Source organism: Leuciscus leuciscus, assembly GCF_965113295.1.
Source record: "Leuciscus leuciscus genome assembly, chromosome: 18".
NCBI classification, from domain to species: Eukaryota; Metazoa; Chordata; class Actinopteri; order Cypriniformes; family Leuciscidae; genus Leuciscus; species Leuciscus leuciscus.
In genome coordinates, this window is record NC_138742.1 from 13,961,472 (window position 1) to 13,977,456 (window position 15,985).

Sequence of the window (15,985 nt, forward strand, 5' to 3'; positions counted from 1 at the left end):
GTGATTGTAAAACATTCACATCTGGTCTTCTGTGCTCACTCACACAGAACATTTGGAACGTAAAGACATTAATTTGAAGAATATAAAGCTAGGCAGTGTATTCTGCTTCAAATTTCTTAAAAGAGAAGACTGGAAAGCGAGGATACACTAATTCACCCTATGAAGCAAAACTAGGACATGAAGACATGAAAAATATTCAATCTGTGTGTGGTCTGACCTCACTCTTCAACAAGCAACCAATCGAACATTCCCATCGCTGAAGGTCTAGGGTCTGTCACAGGGCAAAACTGTACAATAACAGAAAGAGACAAAGACAACATTCCTCAGTCCCAGCACAAGATTTAAAATAGCTAGTTTAGGAAATATAAGATGGTGCAATCCTTGTTGAAACATCTTGAGGAAGTCTGTGTAAAGGTCTTGAACATGGACCACCTTATTCAAAGCCTAATTTTACTAGAGTGGCGTGACTGACCATGACCACTTGATTTGCAGCTTTATTAGGAAGGCCTAGCTGATGTGTTTATGGAGCTGTGTTCAGGGTTATTAGGTATTAAAAGCTCATTTGTCTCTGCATCAGAATAAACTTTGGGATTAGGAGGGATGGGTTGGAGCAGAGGATGAGCAGTAAGTGAGAGTTTGTGAGACAGATTGTGGATATAAAAAAGTTCAGAGGTCTGAGGATTAGTTAGGAGGGAGAAGGGAAACATCACAGTTGATCTTGGTTTAATGAGTGATTAAACATTGGCAGATCATAATGATGGTAAGATAAAATGAGGGCGCAGAGTTTATAAACTGCCAGAGGGTGGGTGACTCCCTCTTGTGCTTGTTATATGCCGGTTTTCTTTCCCTGTGTCTCCGCTCCCTGCACTTTCCATTTTTGCCAGGCTCAATTTGTATCAAACCATCATCCCCCACAACTGGTAGATGTTTTATGAGAAGCTTTAAAGTGTTTGAATAAAAAAACAGCCTTTAAATGTAATATGGTGATTTGGTGCTCGAAAAACATTTTGTTTTATTATCAATGTTGGCAGCAGTTGTGCTGCTTATTGTTTTGGTGAAAACTGATCGTTTTTTTTCCAGGATTCTTTGATAAATAGACAGTTCAAAAGAACAGCATTTACTTGAAATGGAAATCTTTACCTAATTGTTAAAATAATGGCATATTTTTAGTCAGGACAACTAGACATTCAGTAAATGAATTCAACTCAAAAAAATATGCAAACTGTTTTACGAACATCTTATTTTTTACATTATATAATATGACTTGCAGAATGACTGCTTTAATTCCCACCTCCCCCTCATCCTGCTCATCATCTCTGTCACAGAGGATGGAGGAGGACAGTATAGCCGTGTCTCTCACTGAGGGATTTGCCTGTCCAGAGAAAACTGTCTACAGTCCTCAGGCCGAGAAAAAATTCCAGCGGGAGAGAGCCAAAACAAACCGGCCATGATCTAAATGTGAAACCAGATACATATGAAAGAATGCCGTTTTCCATCCAAAGCTCATTCCCGTGACCCCGACCCCTAGCGGGCTGGTGGCTCGCTTGTTTGTATATCCCGACAATCACTTTGTTTTAATGCCCATATAGTTTCACAACAGAGTCTTCATTGAGCTGCCAATCCCTTGAGTCATGACAGCTGCAGTTCCATCTGGACATTGCAATCCCAGCGTGTAGAGAAGTGTGTGTGTGTGTGTGTGTGTGTGTGTGTGTGTGTGTGTGTGTGTGTGTGTGTGTGTGTGTCTGAGATTGTGCAGTGTAAATTTATTTAGCAAATGTTTAGAACTCACTGAGTGTGTTTCTCTTCATCTCTGTCCCCCCCATTCCAGTCAGAGTTTACAAGCATGCAACTAGATATTGGGGATGCATCAGGGCTCGGTACTTGGGCCTAGTCATTATATCTCACATGTCTACACATCAAGCTTTCTGCTCTCTCTCTGTGTGGGTTTTTATGTGAAAGCTCAAGAGGAGAATTCCCACGCTTCATGAGAAACACAATGTCGCGTTGGACCTCAGCTGCCGGAGATGTAATTTATTGATGATTTTCTTTCACACATCACTAAAGCCAGTAGAGCTTCTAAGAGGTAGAAAGACAATACTCAGGCCAATGGAGTCACCTTTTTAGTGGTTATAGAGTTTCAGCTGCCTTCTGCATGTTTCCTTGACTGTCTCCTGAACCATTGATAATTTAAAAGGTTAGTTCACCCCCCCAAAATTTGTATGCAGTACTGTGCAAAAGTCTTAGGCATGTTAATATCCCCCCAGTAACTAAATCCAGAAGAACTGCGGGAACGTCTCCAAGATGCTTAAAGAAACCTTCCTGCAAAGCTACCTGAAAAACTATGCGCAAGTGTACCTGGACAAAAGCCGTTTTAAACGCAAAGGGTCGTTACACCATATATTGATTTGAATTAGTTAATAGAAGTTAAATCATAAATAAATTCAATTTGTGATTTAATTTTTTATTTTACTGCGTTCCCGCAATTCTTCTGGATTTAGTTTGTCTCAGTTTTTTCTGTTTCTTCATGTAATCACAGACGGACTCGATGATGGTGAGATCAGATCATCCTGGCTGTTGTCAGATTCCTTGTGCATACAGAAATCTCACTGGATTATTACTATTAATGGCAAAAAGAATGTACTGCAAAAGATATAAATAACTGTTTTGAGGCTGGGGGGAGAGAGATATTAACATGCCTAAGACTTTTGCGCAGTACTGTACACTGCCGTTCAAAAGTTTGGGTTCAGTGAGATTTTTTGGAGCAGCAAATAGCATATCAGAATGGTTTCTGAAGGATCATGTCACACTGAAGACTAATGTAATGGCTCTGCTAAAATAATTATGCTTTTCCATCACAGGAATAAATTACGTTTTAAAGTATATTAAAATAGAAAATAGTAAAAAAAAAAAAAAAAAAGAAGTGTAATATTAATAGTATAATATACACTATTAATTCCACACCAATATAGTTTGTGCTTGGATACATTCTTAGCTCTTTTACAAGGAATTTCAGCTGTGGTTTATCTAATTATGATGTTTGCTTATTCCTTATATTGAACTTTTTACATTTCCTGTGTTAGGGACACTTTGATTCTAGTGAAGATTTGTTGTAAGGCTTGAACGCAGCTAACAGGGCCCATAATAGCATGTAGAATTGGCAGGATGTGCAGGAGGTTTGGCATTGAACCGTCTTAGCAGTCTGTTTGTCCCCAAGATCCACTTCTGCACAGTCACTCTGCTTAATGAAGCCATACGTCTCCAGCAGTCTTCTACACATCTGGAGATTGTATGGAGACAGAAGGCTGCACGACACTCGTCTGGGCCTCCATATTTCACAGCATAAGCTTGAAGTGCCATTAAATTTCCTGCTTGATGTTTCTCCATCTCCGACAGCATGGTTCTGCTGAGCTACAGTGGCAGAATCTCCACTTTTACACGCAGATTCTATAGAAACAAGAGGAACGTTTGGTAAACAGGCCTGCTCTAAGATGCATCTGGGAAACAGCGATCTGAGCGAGGCAAATGAATGCACCCAACTCCATAATTAATAAGTCCCAAAGCTCATTCAGGCATCTTGTTTCAGGGTTCATTAATCATTAATGATGGGCAGGGTAGGAGTGGGGTAAAGGCCGGCCTCTTTTCTACCTGACCCCTCGAATATCTGATCCACCTGCACGGGTCACAACCAGACCCCTCCTTCACCACGTCACACTCCATCTTCTCCGCTATAGCTCTGTCAGTGGCTGTGAAACCAGAGCAGCATTAATAGCAGGTTTAGTTTACTGTCTGGAAACTGAGAGATTGTTCTTGTGGGTTCAGGTTCTGTATGTGGAGTCTGTAACTAAGCTATCATAATTCTACTAAATGCACAGGCATCATTTACACTTTCTGTCAAGGCCAATTTTGTCCTAATCAATAACTGGAATAACTCACAGCATGATGTGACTAGACAAAGCTTTTTCCAATTGTTTCTGCAGGTGTTTTCAGGCTGTTGTGTGTTATAATCAAGTTACAACCCAGTAGAATTTGTTTTTATTTATTATGATTAAAATAAACAGCTCTGACATGCTTTCCACCTCCTATTGTACCTTGCTATCAGTTATGGTAAAAAAAGAAGAAGCTTTTCTGCTGCTATATTGTCCTGCAGCCGAATCACAGCCATGCTGATATACAGCCATATCGCACTGCTACTCGTGTGATATTGCTCTATTTGTTTTATAAAAATGTATAATAGGGTGGATTAGAATACCGAACAGCATGTATTCAAAGTTAAACAGTTAAACCAAAAATCATGAATGGCAGATAAGTAAGTAAGGTATCTTTATTTATTATTAACATTTATTCATTTGAATAATTAAAAAACTGGCTTAACGTATCACCATTTCCACAAAAATATTAAGGAGCGGTTTTCAACATTGATAAGGAATGTTTCTTGAGCAGCAAATCAGCATATTAGAATGATTTCTGAATGATCATGTGACACTGAAGACTGGAGTAATGATGCTAAAAATCACAGGAAAATAATTTGTTTTAAAATGTATCAAAATTAAAAAGTTATTTTACTGTTTTACATATTTTTGATCAAATAAATGCAGCCTTGGTGAGCATAAATGACTTTTTTTTATATAAAAAAAACTTACTGACCATAAGTAGTGTATAAAATGTATCCAAACATATTTGTGACATCCCAACCAGCACTGTCCCTGCCTCTTGTAATACAAAGTAATACCCATGATTCCATGCCTACTGTTGATTTACAACAGTTACATGTTTAAAGCAACATTAAAACAATATTTTGGGTTTCTGTTGGACCTCTGAACTTTCATGAAAATATTTACATCGTTACTAGCTTGTGTTTTCAGCGGCTGACTCCTTCAACAGTTGAAGGAAGGCGGGTGTTAATTTAAGCATTAAATATGAGTCCTCTGAGAGTGCATGTTGTGTAACCGCACTTTCAAATATGCAGAGCAAGAATAAATGGAGGGCAGACGGGCGCACATTGCAGCGAACATGGAGGGCAAGTCAGTGAGGGTGGTGGATGGCAGCCGTCCAGATGAAGAATTCTGAAATCCCCCATTACACACTCTCCTCCACCCCCTGAACCACAGTCCGCTAACACAAACCACATGTGCACGGCCAAACCCACATTTTTCATTACACACGCAGTGTGTGTGTGTGTTTGTGAGAGGGTGGGGGCCTGTAAGGGAATGGGGTGTGTTGTAGAAAAGGAGCAGTGGGAATATGAGCTAAGAGTTATAAGTTCAGGCTTTTTCAGAACCACACCTACACTGAGTTCAAGCCATATGGTTCGACCCGTCCATTCTAATGCTGTAATAGCTATTGCACGAAGTGTTGATCTATATTTGGTGTTTTTTTGAAGGGTCATGGGGTTTGCTGTAACATCCTGAATCTTCCAAAAGAGCAGTATGTCATCAACCCGTGCTTTGATCCAGATGATCTTTATGAGGCCCTGACAGGAGCTCAAGCCCAAAAGAAATATAGCACAGACTCTCATCTGCTCCGCAAACAGAGAGAGACACAGAGACAAATCTTCCTGGAAACTTCCAATGTAGAGAGAGAGAGAGAGAGAGAGAGCGAGCAGCAGTCTCCTGTTAAATGAGGGATCTGGTTGCCTCTAACCAGCTCTTATACACCTGCCATTCAGGATTTGCCTCCACAGCAAAGGCTGTTGAACTTCAAATGTCATGGTGAATAAAACCTGAACGGTGTGTTTCTTAAGGAGACACTGAGTTCGAATGACTAAGAGTTTATGTAAGACGTTGTGGCCAAATGTTTGTAAAATGACAAAAACATACAGTACATAATCTTTGTAAGGAAATAGTGAAGTCACTGCTTACTTTCCCCCCCCCCAAGAGATTGTTTCTAAAGGCTGTATGTTTGCACTTTAGTTGTCTCATTTAATGGGGTAAGATAACTCACTTTGTAACTCTTTGAACTGTGTAACGCCCTGCTCCCATTTAGGGTGTTTTTAATATGTAGCCTACCCAATGTACGGTGAATGACAAAGCTATTGCACGTGTTTTCACCTGTAGGGTAACTGATGCTAACAGTGTCAGGTAAAGGGTTTGCTTTTCAGTGACACATGGACTGGAGAGTGCATTGAGCACTAGGAATATGAGCTCAGAGTTATAAGTTATAACCACAACTGCACTGAGTACGAGTCACATGGTTCGGCCTGTCCATTCTGATGCTGTAATAGCAATTGCACGATCAATATTTGGTGTTTTTTTGACGGGTCATGGGGTTTGCCCCAAGTTGTTTGTGATTTAAAAATATCTGATAGATGCATTTATTCCGCAATTGATCAAAAGTGTCAGTACAGTACATTTATAATGTTACAAAATATTTGTATTTTAAATAAATGCTGTTAAACTGTCTGACTCAAAAAATCCTGAAAAATAAATATTAAAGAATATTAAGCAGCACAACTGCATTCAACATTGTTAAGAAATATTATTTTTGAAACATTTTAAATTGTAATATTTCAAAATTGTACTGTTTTTACTGTAGTTTTGATCAGTAACGAACATTTTAAAGATAGTTTGAATGTAATGTTTTCCTTTGTCATACATAGCCTTATATGAGGCAGTTATTATGAGTTTTGCTTGCTCTTCTTACTTAGTCTCAATGTCAACAGAAACATGTTTAAATTGGCAAAGACTGCTATTTCACATCCTGAATACTTTAAACGGGATGGTTACATATTTCTCAGAATCTCCCATTTTACTTTAGAAATTAAACTAAACAATATGTGATGCCTCATAAAAAAATACAAACATATGTAAATAATTTTATTTTATGTAGCCATTTTTTTTGCAAACTTGTTTTTATGTGGTGTCTAATGGCTGGGGTTGCACACTTTAAGATGAGGTATTTGAAGTACGCCTGGTTTGAGGTTTACAGGAAAAAAACACATTTCTGAGGCATGAACCGAAAGCTCTTGAATTCTTGCGTAGCAGCGTTGTTATTTTCAAAGATGAAACAGCAGAGCCCATTAACTTCCAGAAATACTCCATTTAAATGTCATTTTGTTGTTTGCTTTGCTTTGCAGATGAGACGCGGCCAGCGCCACAGTTAAACGGACAAGCGGTGGCCCCGGGGCCCGTGACCATTTCTGCTCCCCCTACCCCAGAATCCCCCGGTCCTTCTGCATGTCCCCTTCTGTCCACCCCCACTAACCCTCAACCACAACCAGCCACCTCTTCATCCCCCGGCTGTGGCTCTTCTAACCCAGAGCAGGCTTGCACTGGGGCCCCTGGGGCCCCATCAGTCACTCCCAGCAACCCTGAGACCGAAGAGGACAAAGCCAAGAAGCTGCTTTACTGCTCACTGTGCAAAGTGGCCGTCAATTCGCTCTCCCAGTTGGAGGCCCACAATAAAGGTGAACATTCATTTAGAGACAGCTCATCTTGACTCAATAACTTATCCTTCTGACTGATTACACAACACATTATTGGAATAAAGAGTCTCCAATGGGTGCTTAGAGGTGGATAGATTGTACATAACCCCAAATGCTTGTGTTTTCTTGTTCAGGGGATTCACTAGTCTGTATACCCATGACTTTGTACTATTATAATTGTAAAACTCAAAAGTCATTGTGAGACTCCATATGCAGCAACACTATGATGCTGAAAGCACTTTTCATGACAGAAAAACATAAAAATCAAATACAAAGGTGTACTACAGTGTTTCTTTGCTTTGTTAATGTTACTTTTATGGGCCAAAATTTACATTTTGGCAGTGGCAGGTGCATTGAGAAGATTTACCAGCCATAAACATTTCCATTTTATATTCCATTATAAATAAATCTTCCTGTCACCAAGCAATATATATAATTGCTTGCCATATTTTTTATTTTCATGGCTTAATGCAATATACTCAAGCGCTTTGAGTACCCAGAGAAGCGCTATATAAATATAACAAATTATTATTATTATTATTAAGAAGCATTCCATATAGAAATGTAATATTCGTTATTCCATAAAACATGCATCTTAGATACATTTCTGATGGTAGAAGATGCGAAAGTTATGACTGATCCTTTTATTTATTATTTAAATCGCATAGAGTTAGACTATTTTTCAATTGGATTAAAACCATGTATTATGTTGCAGTTCCTAATAAATTTGCTGACAAACTGTGAAATAACGTATACTTAACGTTAAGGATTTATATAGTCCTCCTTGCTTGAATTTTGCACTTGGCAAATGTTAATGTTAAATTCTGACCTTCTGGTTGCCTTTCTCAATACTTGCACAAAATTACTTCAGAAGAGTCTGCAAGATTTATCTTGTTCTGTGAGCAGCAGAAATATGCTTTGCGTAGCTCAAGGCAGCTCACAGAGGAACACTAGCAATTAAAACAGGAGTCTTTAGAAGCTTTCACTCGTTCCTGATTTATCCACAACTTTACAGTGCCACTTGTCCTCTTGGTTTTCCCCCAAAGGTGTGCACAAAAACAAATGGAGTAGATCAGTTTTTGAATTGCAGTGCAGCTTGTAGTATTTAGGGGAGTGTTTGATTTCTCATAGTACTGTATATCGAATGCCTGAGCTGATCTCATTCTGTTCTATTATTCAGTTTGTGTCAACACAAACAACCCTGTTTGAAGAGACCAAGGTGGATGTTGAGGAGACTCTGCTGCAGAGGCACACACAACTCTATTTATTATTGAACTCCTTTTTTATTTATCAGGAAAAACTGCAGTCATAGTTTCAGTATGTTTAGGAATTTCTCATGTTATGCTTGTTGATTAAATAGTCTGTTTTTGCCCAGGCAAAAAAAAAAAAAAGAATTATGCTTTTACTTAAAGTATTTGACGATTGTTTATGTGGACTGAAAATTAAACATTCACACTTTGATACATGGAAGCCACATGGAAGTCGTTCCTCTTGGAACACGACTATGTTTTAAAGTAAACATTACAAGTTATGAGTGATATCAGGGCGCTGTTGCCGATGGAAGCGTGAATTTATAATCATGGCCTGGGTTAAGGAAAGCTATCTGGAATCAATACAGTCCATTCCCTAAATTAAACTCCTAACCACCGCCAAAAATCAGATCATATGTTGTGCAGACAGCCACAGATATAAGTCAGGAGAGGAAGGGAGAGTTTTAGCTTGCTTTATTTCTGCAGCTCTATGTCCAGACACAGCTGTCAATTCTTGTTTTATCTGTTTGTTTCTCAGACGGCATTTACATATGACCGTTACACAGTGAAACTAGCCACACTCATTTAGTGTAAATATTGCAAGAGTGCATTTTTGAACAGCACAAAGGTCATTTGTGCTAGATTCTTGCCTTGTCTACTCAAACCCAAAGTTAAGGGGAACTTTTGGTCAAAAAGGGAGAAAATTAAAATGACTGCTTTTTTGATTTGGCAAGATAATGTGTCGACATTCCCAATGTTTTCTTGGTTAAGAACAAAACAAAGACATTAGTTCTTAGGAACCCAAGCATGTGGACATCACGTGTTTTTTTTTTTATCCATATAGCTTAGCTGTGTTTTCACTGACATTGTGAGGCCAGGAACATGACGGCGAAACATTTAAGGAGAACCATGTGTTGCATGGCTCAAAATACAGGAAATGGAAAATTGATGAGCTTCGTTGTAATGAGGACAGCCAAATTTAACAAATTTCGAAGACTTGAAGAATTCAGTTTTGCAACAAAGTTTTAAAATTGAAAGCCAAGCAATATATTTTGATTTATGAACAGCCCTGTACAATAATGTAACCTGAATGAAATTCAAAAAGGATATGATTTACATATGCAAAACATTCCAATAAAAGAATGGTGTGACTGCTTATTAGATATGTGGACAGGAGGAATAAGAATCATCCCTGGCATGAGCAGCTGCAGTCAAGGATAATTCAAAGTGGAAGATTCAAGAGCCCTCTAGTGGTCGCAACTGGATATTACAGTTCATATTATCTTTATAGATAAATACATTTAATCTATTTATTTATCTTTTCTAATTTAATAATATTCTCATTTTATTCTATTTTATATTATTATTGTTGTTGTTGCATTATTTCTTATATTATTATAATTTTATTTTATGTATTTATTAATTAATTCTGTCACACTTTAGATTAGGGTCCAATTCTCACTATTAAATATAACTCCTAATTACTGCTTATTATTAATGGTTAGATTAATTTAGGTATTGTGTAGGATTAAGGAATTAAAGAATATGGTCATGCAGAATAACGCATTAATATGTGATTTGTAAGTACTCATAAACAGCCAATATCATAGTAATATGCATGCTAATAACCAACTAGTTAATAGTGAGAACTGGACCCTAAACTAGAGTGTTAACATTAATTTATTTATTTATGTGTATATACACAGCTGTTCAAAAGTTTGGGGTCTTTTATACTTTATTTCGCAAGGATGCATGCATTAAATCTTTAAAAGTGACTTTGGTGAGCATAAGAGACATTAATAAAAATCTTACCAAGCCCAAACTTTTGAACCATAGATTAAATGCATGTATACAGTATGCGCATGTGTTTTCATTTATAAAAAACACCTTTGTTTTTCTCTGTGCTCCTCAGGCACTAAACACAAAACCATTCTGGAAGCCCGCAGCGGACTGGGCCCCATTAAGGCATACCCTCGTTTGGGTCCGAAGCCCAGCGGGGAGCAGGGAGGCGGGGCCTCAGACCCCAATACTCAGGAACGCACCTTCCACTGTGAGATCTGCAATGTGCGGGTCAACTCAGAACTACAGCTCAAACAGGTGAGCGATCTTCATATATCATGAAATAACATTAGTCTGTGTGCTTTAATATGCTCGCCATGTTGTTTATACTAAATACAATTTTCATCTACGGACTATGTTTGGTGTTTTTGCAGCACATATCAAGTCGACGGCACCGGGACGGAGTGGCAGGAAAGCCAAACCCCCTCCTGAGCCGACACAAGAAGCACAGGGGAGCTGACCTTGCGGTAAGTGGTAACCGAACCTGATACTGGTTACAATCCTAATTTAAATGTGCTAACATGCACTGAAACTTATATTTGATAATTGGATGTCAAATGATATCGCTGAGTCATAACGTTTTTATCTTATATAGGATCTCACCAAAGCATTAGGCGCCGGCCTCCTGCCGAGTCCTCTGGCCGTTGCTGCGGCAATGGCAGCGGCCGCCTCCTCCAATCAGCTGGCTCTTCGCGCAGCAGCCCCCACCCATCCGCATCATCACCTGCTGCAGGGTCCGCCCCTCAGTCACGCCATCTTGAGACCAGCTCCGGGGCCCATACGCACCTCACACGGTCCGATCCTGTTCTCGCCGTACTGACTCCGCCCTCACCCCCCTTAGCCAATCACAGCCAGTCCGGAGCCTCACCTCCAAAAGCACACTGTGAAGACGAAAAAAATAGTGAAACATCACAGAAATGACTAGAATCGGCTCATCAACAACAACGTCAATCATCAAACCAAGCAGAAGGGGGCGCAAAGTGGGAGCAATCACGAAGGAGGGTGCAACTGGCGTTCCAACTCTCTTTTCACCACCCTTAACTGCCTCCTCCATCTCCGTTCGTTTGGTTTGAGTGATTTATTCGTTGGTGGATGAATGGACAAATGCAGGGATTGTTGGAATAGAGCAATATTGTATGTATCTGACATCCTTGTTCCTTCCCTCTATTTATACTCATACTGTGAGGTAGCAGAAGTCACATCGTAGCCAGACATGCTGGAATGAGTTAGGCAACTATCTAGAGACCCCAAAACACACAACCCAACACACAAAGACTACAGTTAAATGTTTCTGTTGTTCTGAATAAATGCACCTTGAGAAACATCCAAAAACCAAGTTACATCAGTACGCTTCTCGTAGTATTCGCTGTATTCAACTTGTCCTGTCTGGCTTTGGCATCTTTGCAAGAGAAAAACGCCACAATCTCAGTAGCAGTTCCACCATGTCAAGACTCACAGCAGGGGGATTGTGGGGAAGGTCTAAGGATGCTCGACTCTTTCCGAATGCTGGTTCGAAATGGGCGTTAGAAGCTCAGCGTCGTCGACTTCATAGTCGCATCTCTCTAGGGAAACAGAGAGATGCAGAAGAGATACTCGAGATCTCTTTTATGTCGCTTTTACATCCGTTAGCTCTAGGAGCGGTTGACTGAAAAACCCCAGACCTCTGTCTTAGATCTTAGAAAATCAGTAGATGTCTATTTATTCTATTGCGTAGTGTAGCGTAGTTTAGTTTAGTTCAGAACATCCAAGCTGGTTAACTTAGGAAAAATATTCAGAAGTGAAATGTGTGCGTAGAGAATGATGTAACTGCTGGTAGATGCTGAGTAAAGATGGACGGGTACTTTGATTCTCAGAGAAAGGCAGCAAATCTAAGCACACACTTGGACTAACAGTACAGGCTCCTCTGTTCATTTTGTCTCTGTATGTTCGGTGGACATTATGCAACCCCCTAGCAATACGCCCCCCCTTCTGCGTTCAGTCTCACGAGACAGCCTGCATCCCGGCAAAGACTGACACCGCAGGTCAGCCACTCCAGTGGAAACCCAAGAGAGTCTTGAAAAATGAACCGAGTGAAGACGCAGAGAGGTCACTAAGGACACGACTGTGCAATCTCTCCTTTTTTTGGTATGAACTTCCTGTCTTGAATCTAAAGCCATGCAATGCATATGATTTTTTTTTTATTATTATGATCAATTAATTGTTTTGATGTTGTTTTTTTGGGTTCGTTTTCATAGTACACTGTTACGTTGAACAAATATTGTTGTGGAAATTCTGGGGGGGGGGGGGGATCATTGAACAAAAGAAAAAAACGAGAATATTTTTCTATGGAAGATTGAAAACCTGCACTTGGATGGGATCGTAATGCGGCTTAGGAAGCGTATTGGAGGTGAAGCACGAATACAGATAAACATCAAACTACGGGCCTGTCGTGTTGGTGGAACTACGCGACAGTCTTCCATTGATAAGCAAAGTGTGACAATGTCTTACTGTTGTTTGGATATTGCAATGCAATAATCAATTGAATTATGTCATTTGTTGTAGAAGATCCTTTATAAATGGTTCTGTACGGCTGCTAATAGGCCTCCATGTTCTTCCACAGAGATAAATTAGCCTTTTCAGTACAAATGCTGGGAGTTTAAAAGCAAGAAATGGGCACCCAGAGGGACGGGTCCTTCATATTAAAGGGTCTTTTCTCATCTCTGAGTGGGGGGACAAGGTATATCTGAACGCAAACAATGTGTAGTCAGCCATAGCCTTTGCGTATGTAGCTTAGTTCGACTTTTTGTTTCTTCGTGGCATTGTTTGCATTGTGTGGAAAGCGTCATGATAATGCCATTACTTCATGCTAACTGTGGTTAGCGTCCACCATTGTGCTTTGATGAAACTTTACCTCTGTTTCTCATTAGTTACCGAGGCACTAGTATATGGTGTAGTTTCATGTCAGTGTCTATCGTGTAGTGTCGTGTGCGTACGGATAGAATCCGGTTCTGGAAAACTTTCGATGGGCAGAATCTGCCTTAAAGGGATATTTCACTAAAAGAGTAAACTTATTTTGTCATTTACTCACCCTTCATGTAATTTCAAACCCATATGCTGTTATTTTTTTTAGAGGAAAACAGGAGGAGTTATGTATGAAGTATCACAGTACAACAACAGTTTATAGCGACTTCATGTCAAAAACATAAAGTGATCAAAAATAGTCTATGACTCTGGTATGGAGTCTTTTGTCAAATTTGCCATTCTGACATTGAAATTCACGCCACCTACTGTCAGAGAGTAATTTTGCATTTTCTGCCTTTTGATTGTTCAAACCAATTATATACAGCATAGACCTTATATTCCGCATAAGGTCTATACTGTATATAATTGGTGCGCCAGAAAAACAAGCGCGGAAAATTTAAAATGTAAAAATTTTGTGTTTGAACTTCTGTGTTTCTGCGGTAGATCTGTATATTTCTATGGCATCGCTGTCAAAGAGTAATTAGCTGGTTAAGTGGATTTACTTATTGTAGAGTTAACGAAAGTTATCATGAGCGTTGTAATATTTGAAGCGAATGTCATAACAAATTTCAGTAAACCGGGACGATTTAAAAACGAGCGGATCATTCATAAATCCGTAAGATCTTACCTTCATGCTGTGGAAATACAAAACGGAAGACAGAACACAAGTGCAATGATGAAAAGGGGCGGAGCTACATACTGTCTATAACATACATCCATTACTTATTAAGCTGAAATGTGAGATTTATTATTTTCTAAAACTTTTTCTTTTTGTCCAAACCTTCATTATTTAAACAGTAAAGATGTTTGAATCGTAGCGTTTACAGTAGCCTACAGACCATTGACATTGGTGTTATTTCAAAGCAACATTGCTACCTAAACAAAAATGTACTTCTATTCTAATTTAAGAATTTTCCAAAACTATATCAATTGCAGATTCCAAGAATTTTGACCATAGTGATGATATATATATATATATATATATATAGTGTTCTATGGGACAGCAGCTTGGGGGTTTGGACCAACATGAGGGTGATTAAATAACGACAGTGTTTTAATTTTGGGGTGACCTATTCCTTTAAACTGCACATCTACAATCAGCTGTTTCTATCCCAGACTTTATTATTAAATCAATCAGTGGAGTATTCGGCTGATTTCAGATGAGCATTTTGTGGTAACACTATGCGCACTAACACATGCTGTAGTTTGAAACCAGGTGTCCAGTGCCCCATTGAAACCATGTGAGGTGATAAAGCCATCACAGCTAACACACTCCACAGGCTTGAGACCCATAGTCCCATCCGTCAACACTGTAAAGACCATGTTCATCCTGTAGTCAGAACTGTCATCACTGTACAGAATTGTCTTTGGTAGATTTATTCAACCTTTCAGGGCAGGTGTAATGTTAGTTGGTGAAGTCTATTTTAGCCTTAGCCTTATTCCACCCCAGGCCTCTCCAGGAGCAGACGCGGACGGAGAAGCTTCGGTCAAACCTCGTCTTGCCAATAAAGATATTTTTGAATTAAATTGTCAGATGGGAAAACAGTGTGTGTGTGATGGAACGTAGCAATATTCAACTCATACTGGCTACTCTTGTTTATTGCAATAAGGAAATCAACCAATAGATGCATATGTGAGTAAAATAATATAGATGTAATTTAAATCAAACACAGAAAATTATGGAAATACTTGGTATCAGAGAAACTTGGAGTTACCACAGGGAAAAAAAAAAAGAATGAGAAAAAAAATCAATGTCTATAAATCAATAAAGAATATTAAAACTCATGTCTCATGCTTCTTTTTTTCAGTTTCTTTAAATGAGAAGTTCTTATTATAGTCTAAGGTTAAAAGTTCCCTCTCAAATGATTTAAAACAGAGGCACACACTGTAAAAAAAAAGGTTGTTTTTATAGAAAACATTGGCTTGTAATTATTCTGTAAAATATATAGCAAAATGTAAACATATTTACAGAACAACCTATGCAGTTTAAAACTGTAATTTAGCCTAAAATTACATTTTAAACGTGTAAATCCAACAACCCCTTTCTGCAGAATTAGCAAGGCCACACTGCTACTAAAATCTACAAAAGGTTTGTACCTTTAACATATACTGACCACCACCATAATAACACAAGTTGAAAGAGAACGAAGAAAAATCCACATGAAGAATGAAATTTCATCACAAGTAGACTTTTTTCACAAGCAGAGTTAAAAATCAATATAGCCTATAGAAGATGCAAGTCATACACACATATAGCCTATAGAAGATGCAAATCATACACACATATAGCCTATAAAAGATGCAAATCATACACACATATAGCCTATAGAAGATGCAAATCATACACACATATAGCCTATAGAAGATGCAAATCATACACACATATAGCCTATAGAAGATGCACAAAGTCATACACACATAAACACCTAACAGTCATAAACACCTAACACACAACACTACAATAATGCAATAAACA

At 38.8% G+C, this 15,985-nt stretch overlaps 1 protein-coding gene across 3 annotated transcripts in view; it reads left to right on the plus strand.

Annotated features, from left to right (window-relative positions):
* The window catches only part of znf385a (zinc finger protein 385A), an 87,517-nt gene extending 72,223 nt beyond the window's left edge, over window positions 1–15,294 (plus strand). For all 3 annotated transcript variants that reach the window (XM_082144910.1, XM_082144911.1, XM_082144912.1), the window contains 4 exons: window positions 7,073–7,402; window positions 10,583–10,767; window positions 10,884–10,976; window positions 11,105–15,294. In XM_082144910.1, coding sequence (XP_082001036.1) covers window positions 7,073–7,402; window positions 10,583–10,767; window positions 10,884–10,976; window positions 11,105–11,329 — 833 coding nt within the window. In that variant the 3' untranslated portion in view covers window positions 11,330–15,294. The remainder of the gene's footprint in view (window positions 1–7,072; window positions 7,403–10,582; window positions 10,768–10,883; window positions 10,977–11,104) is intronic.
* The last annotated feature ends 691 nt before the right edge of the window (window positions 15,295–15,985 follow it).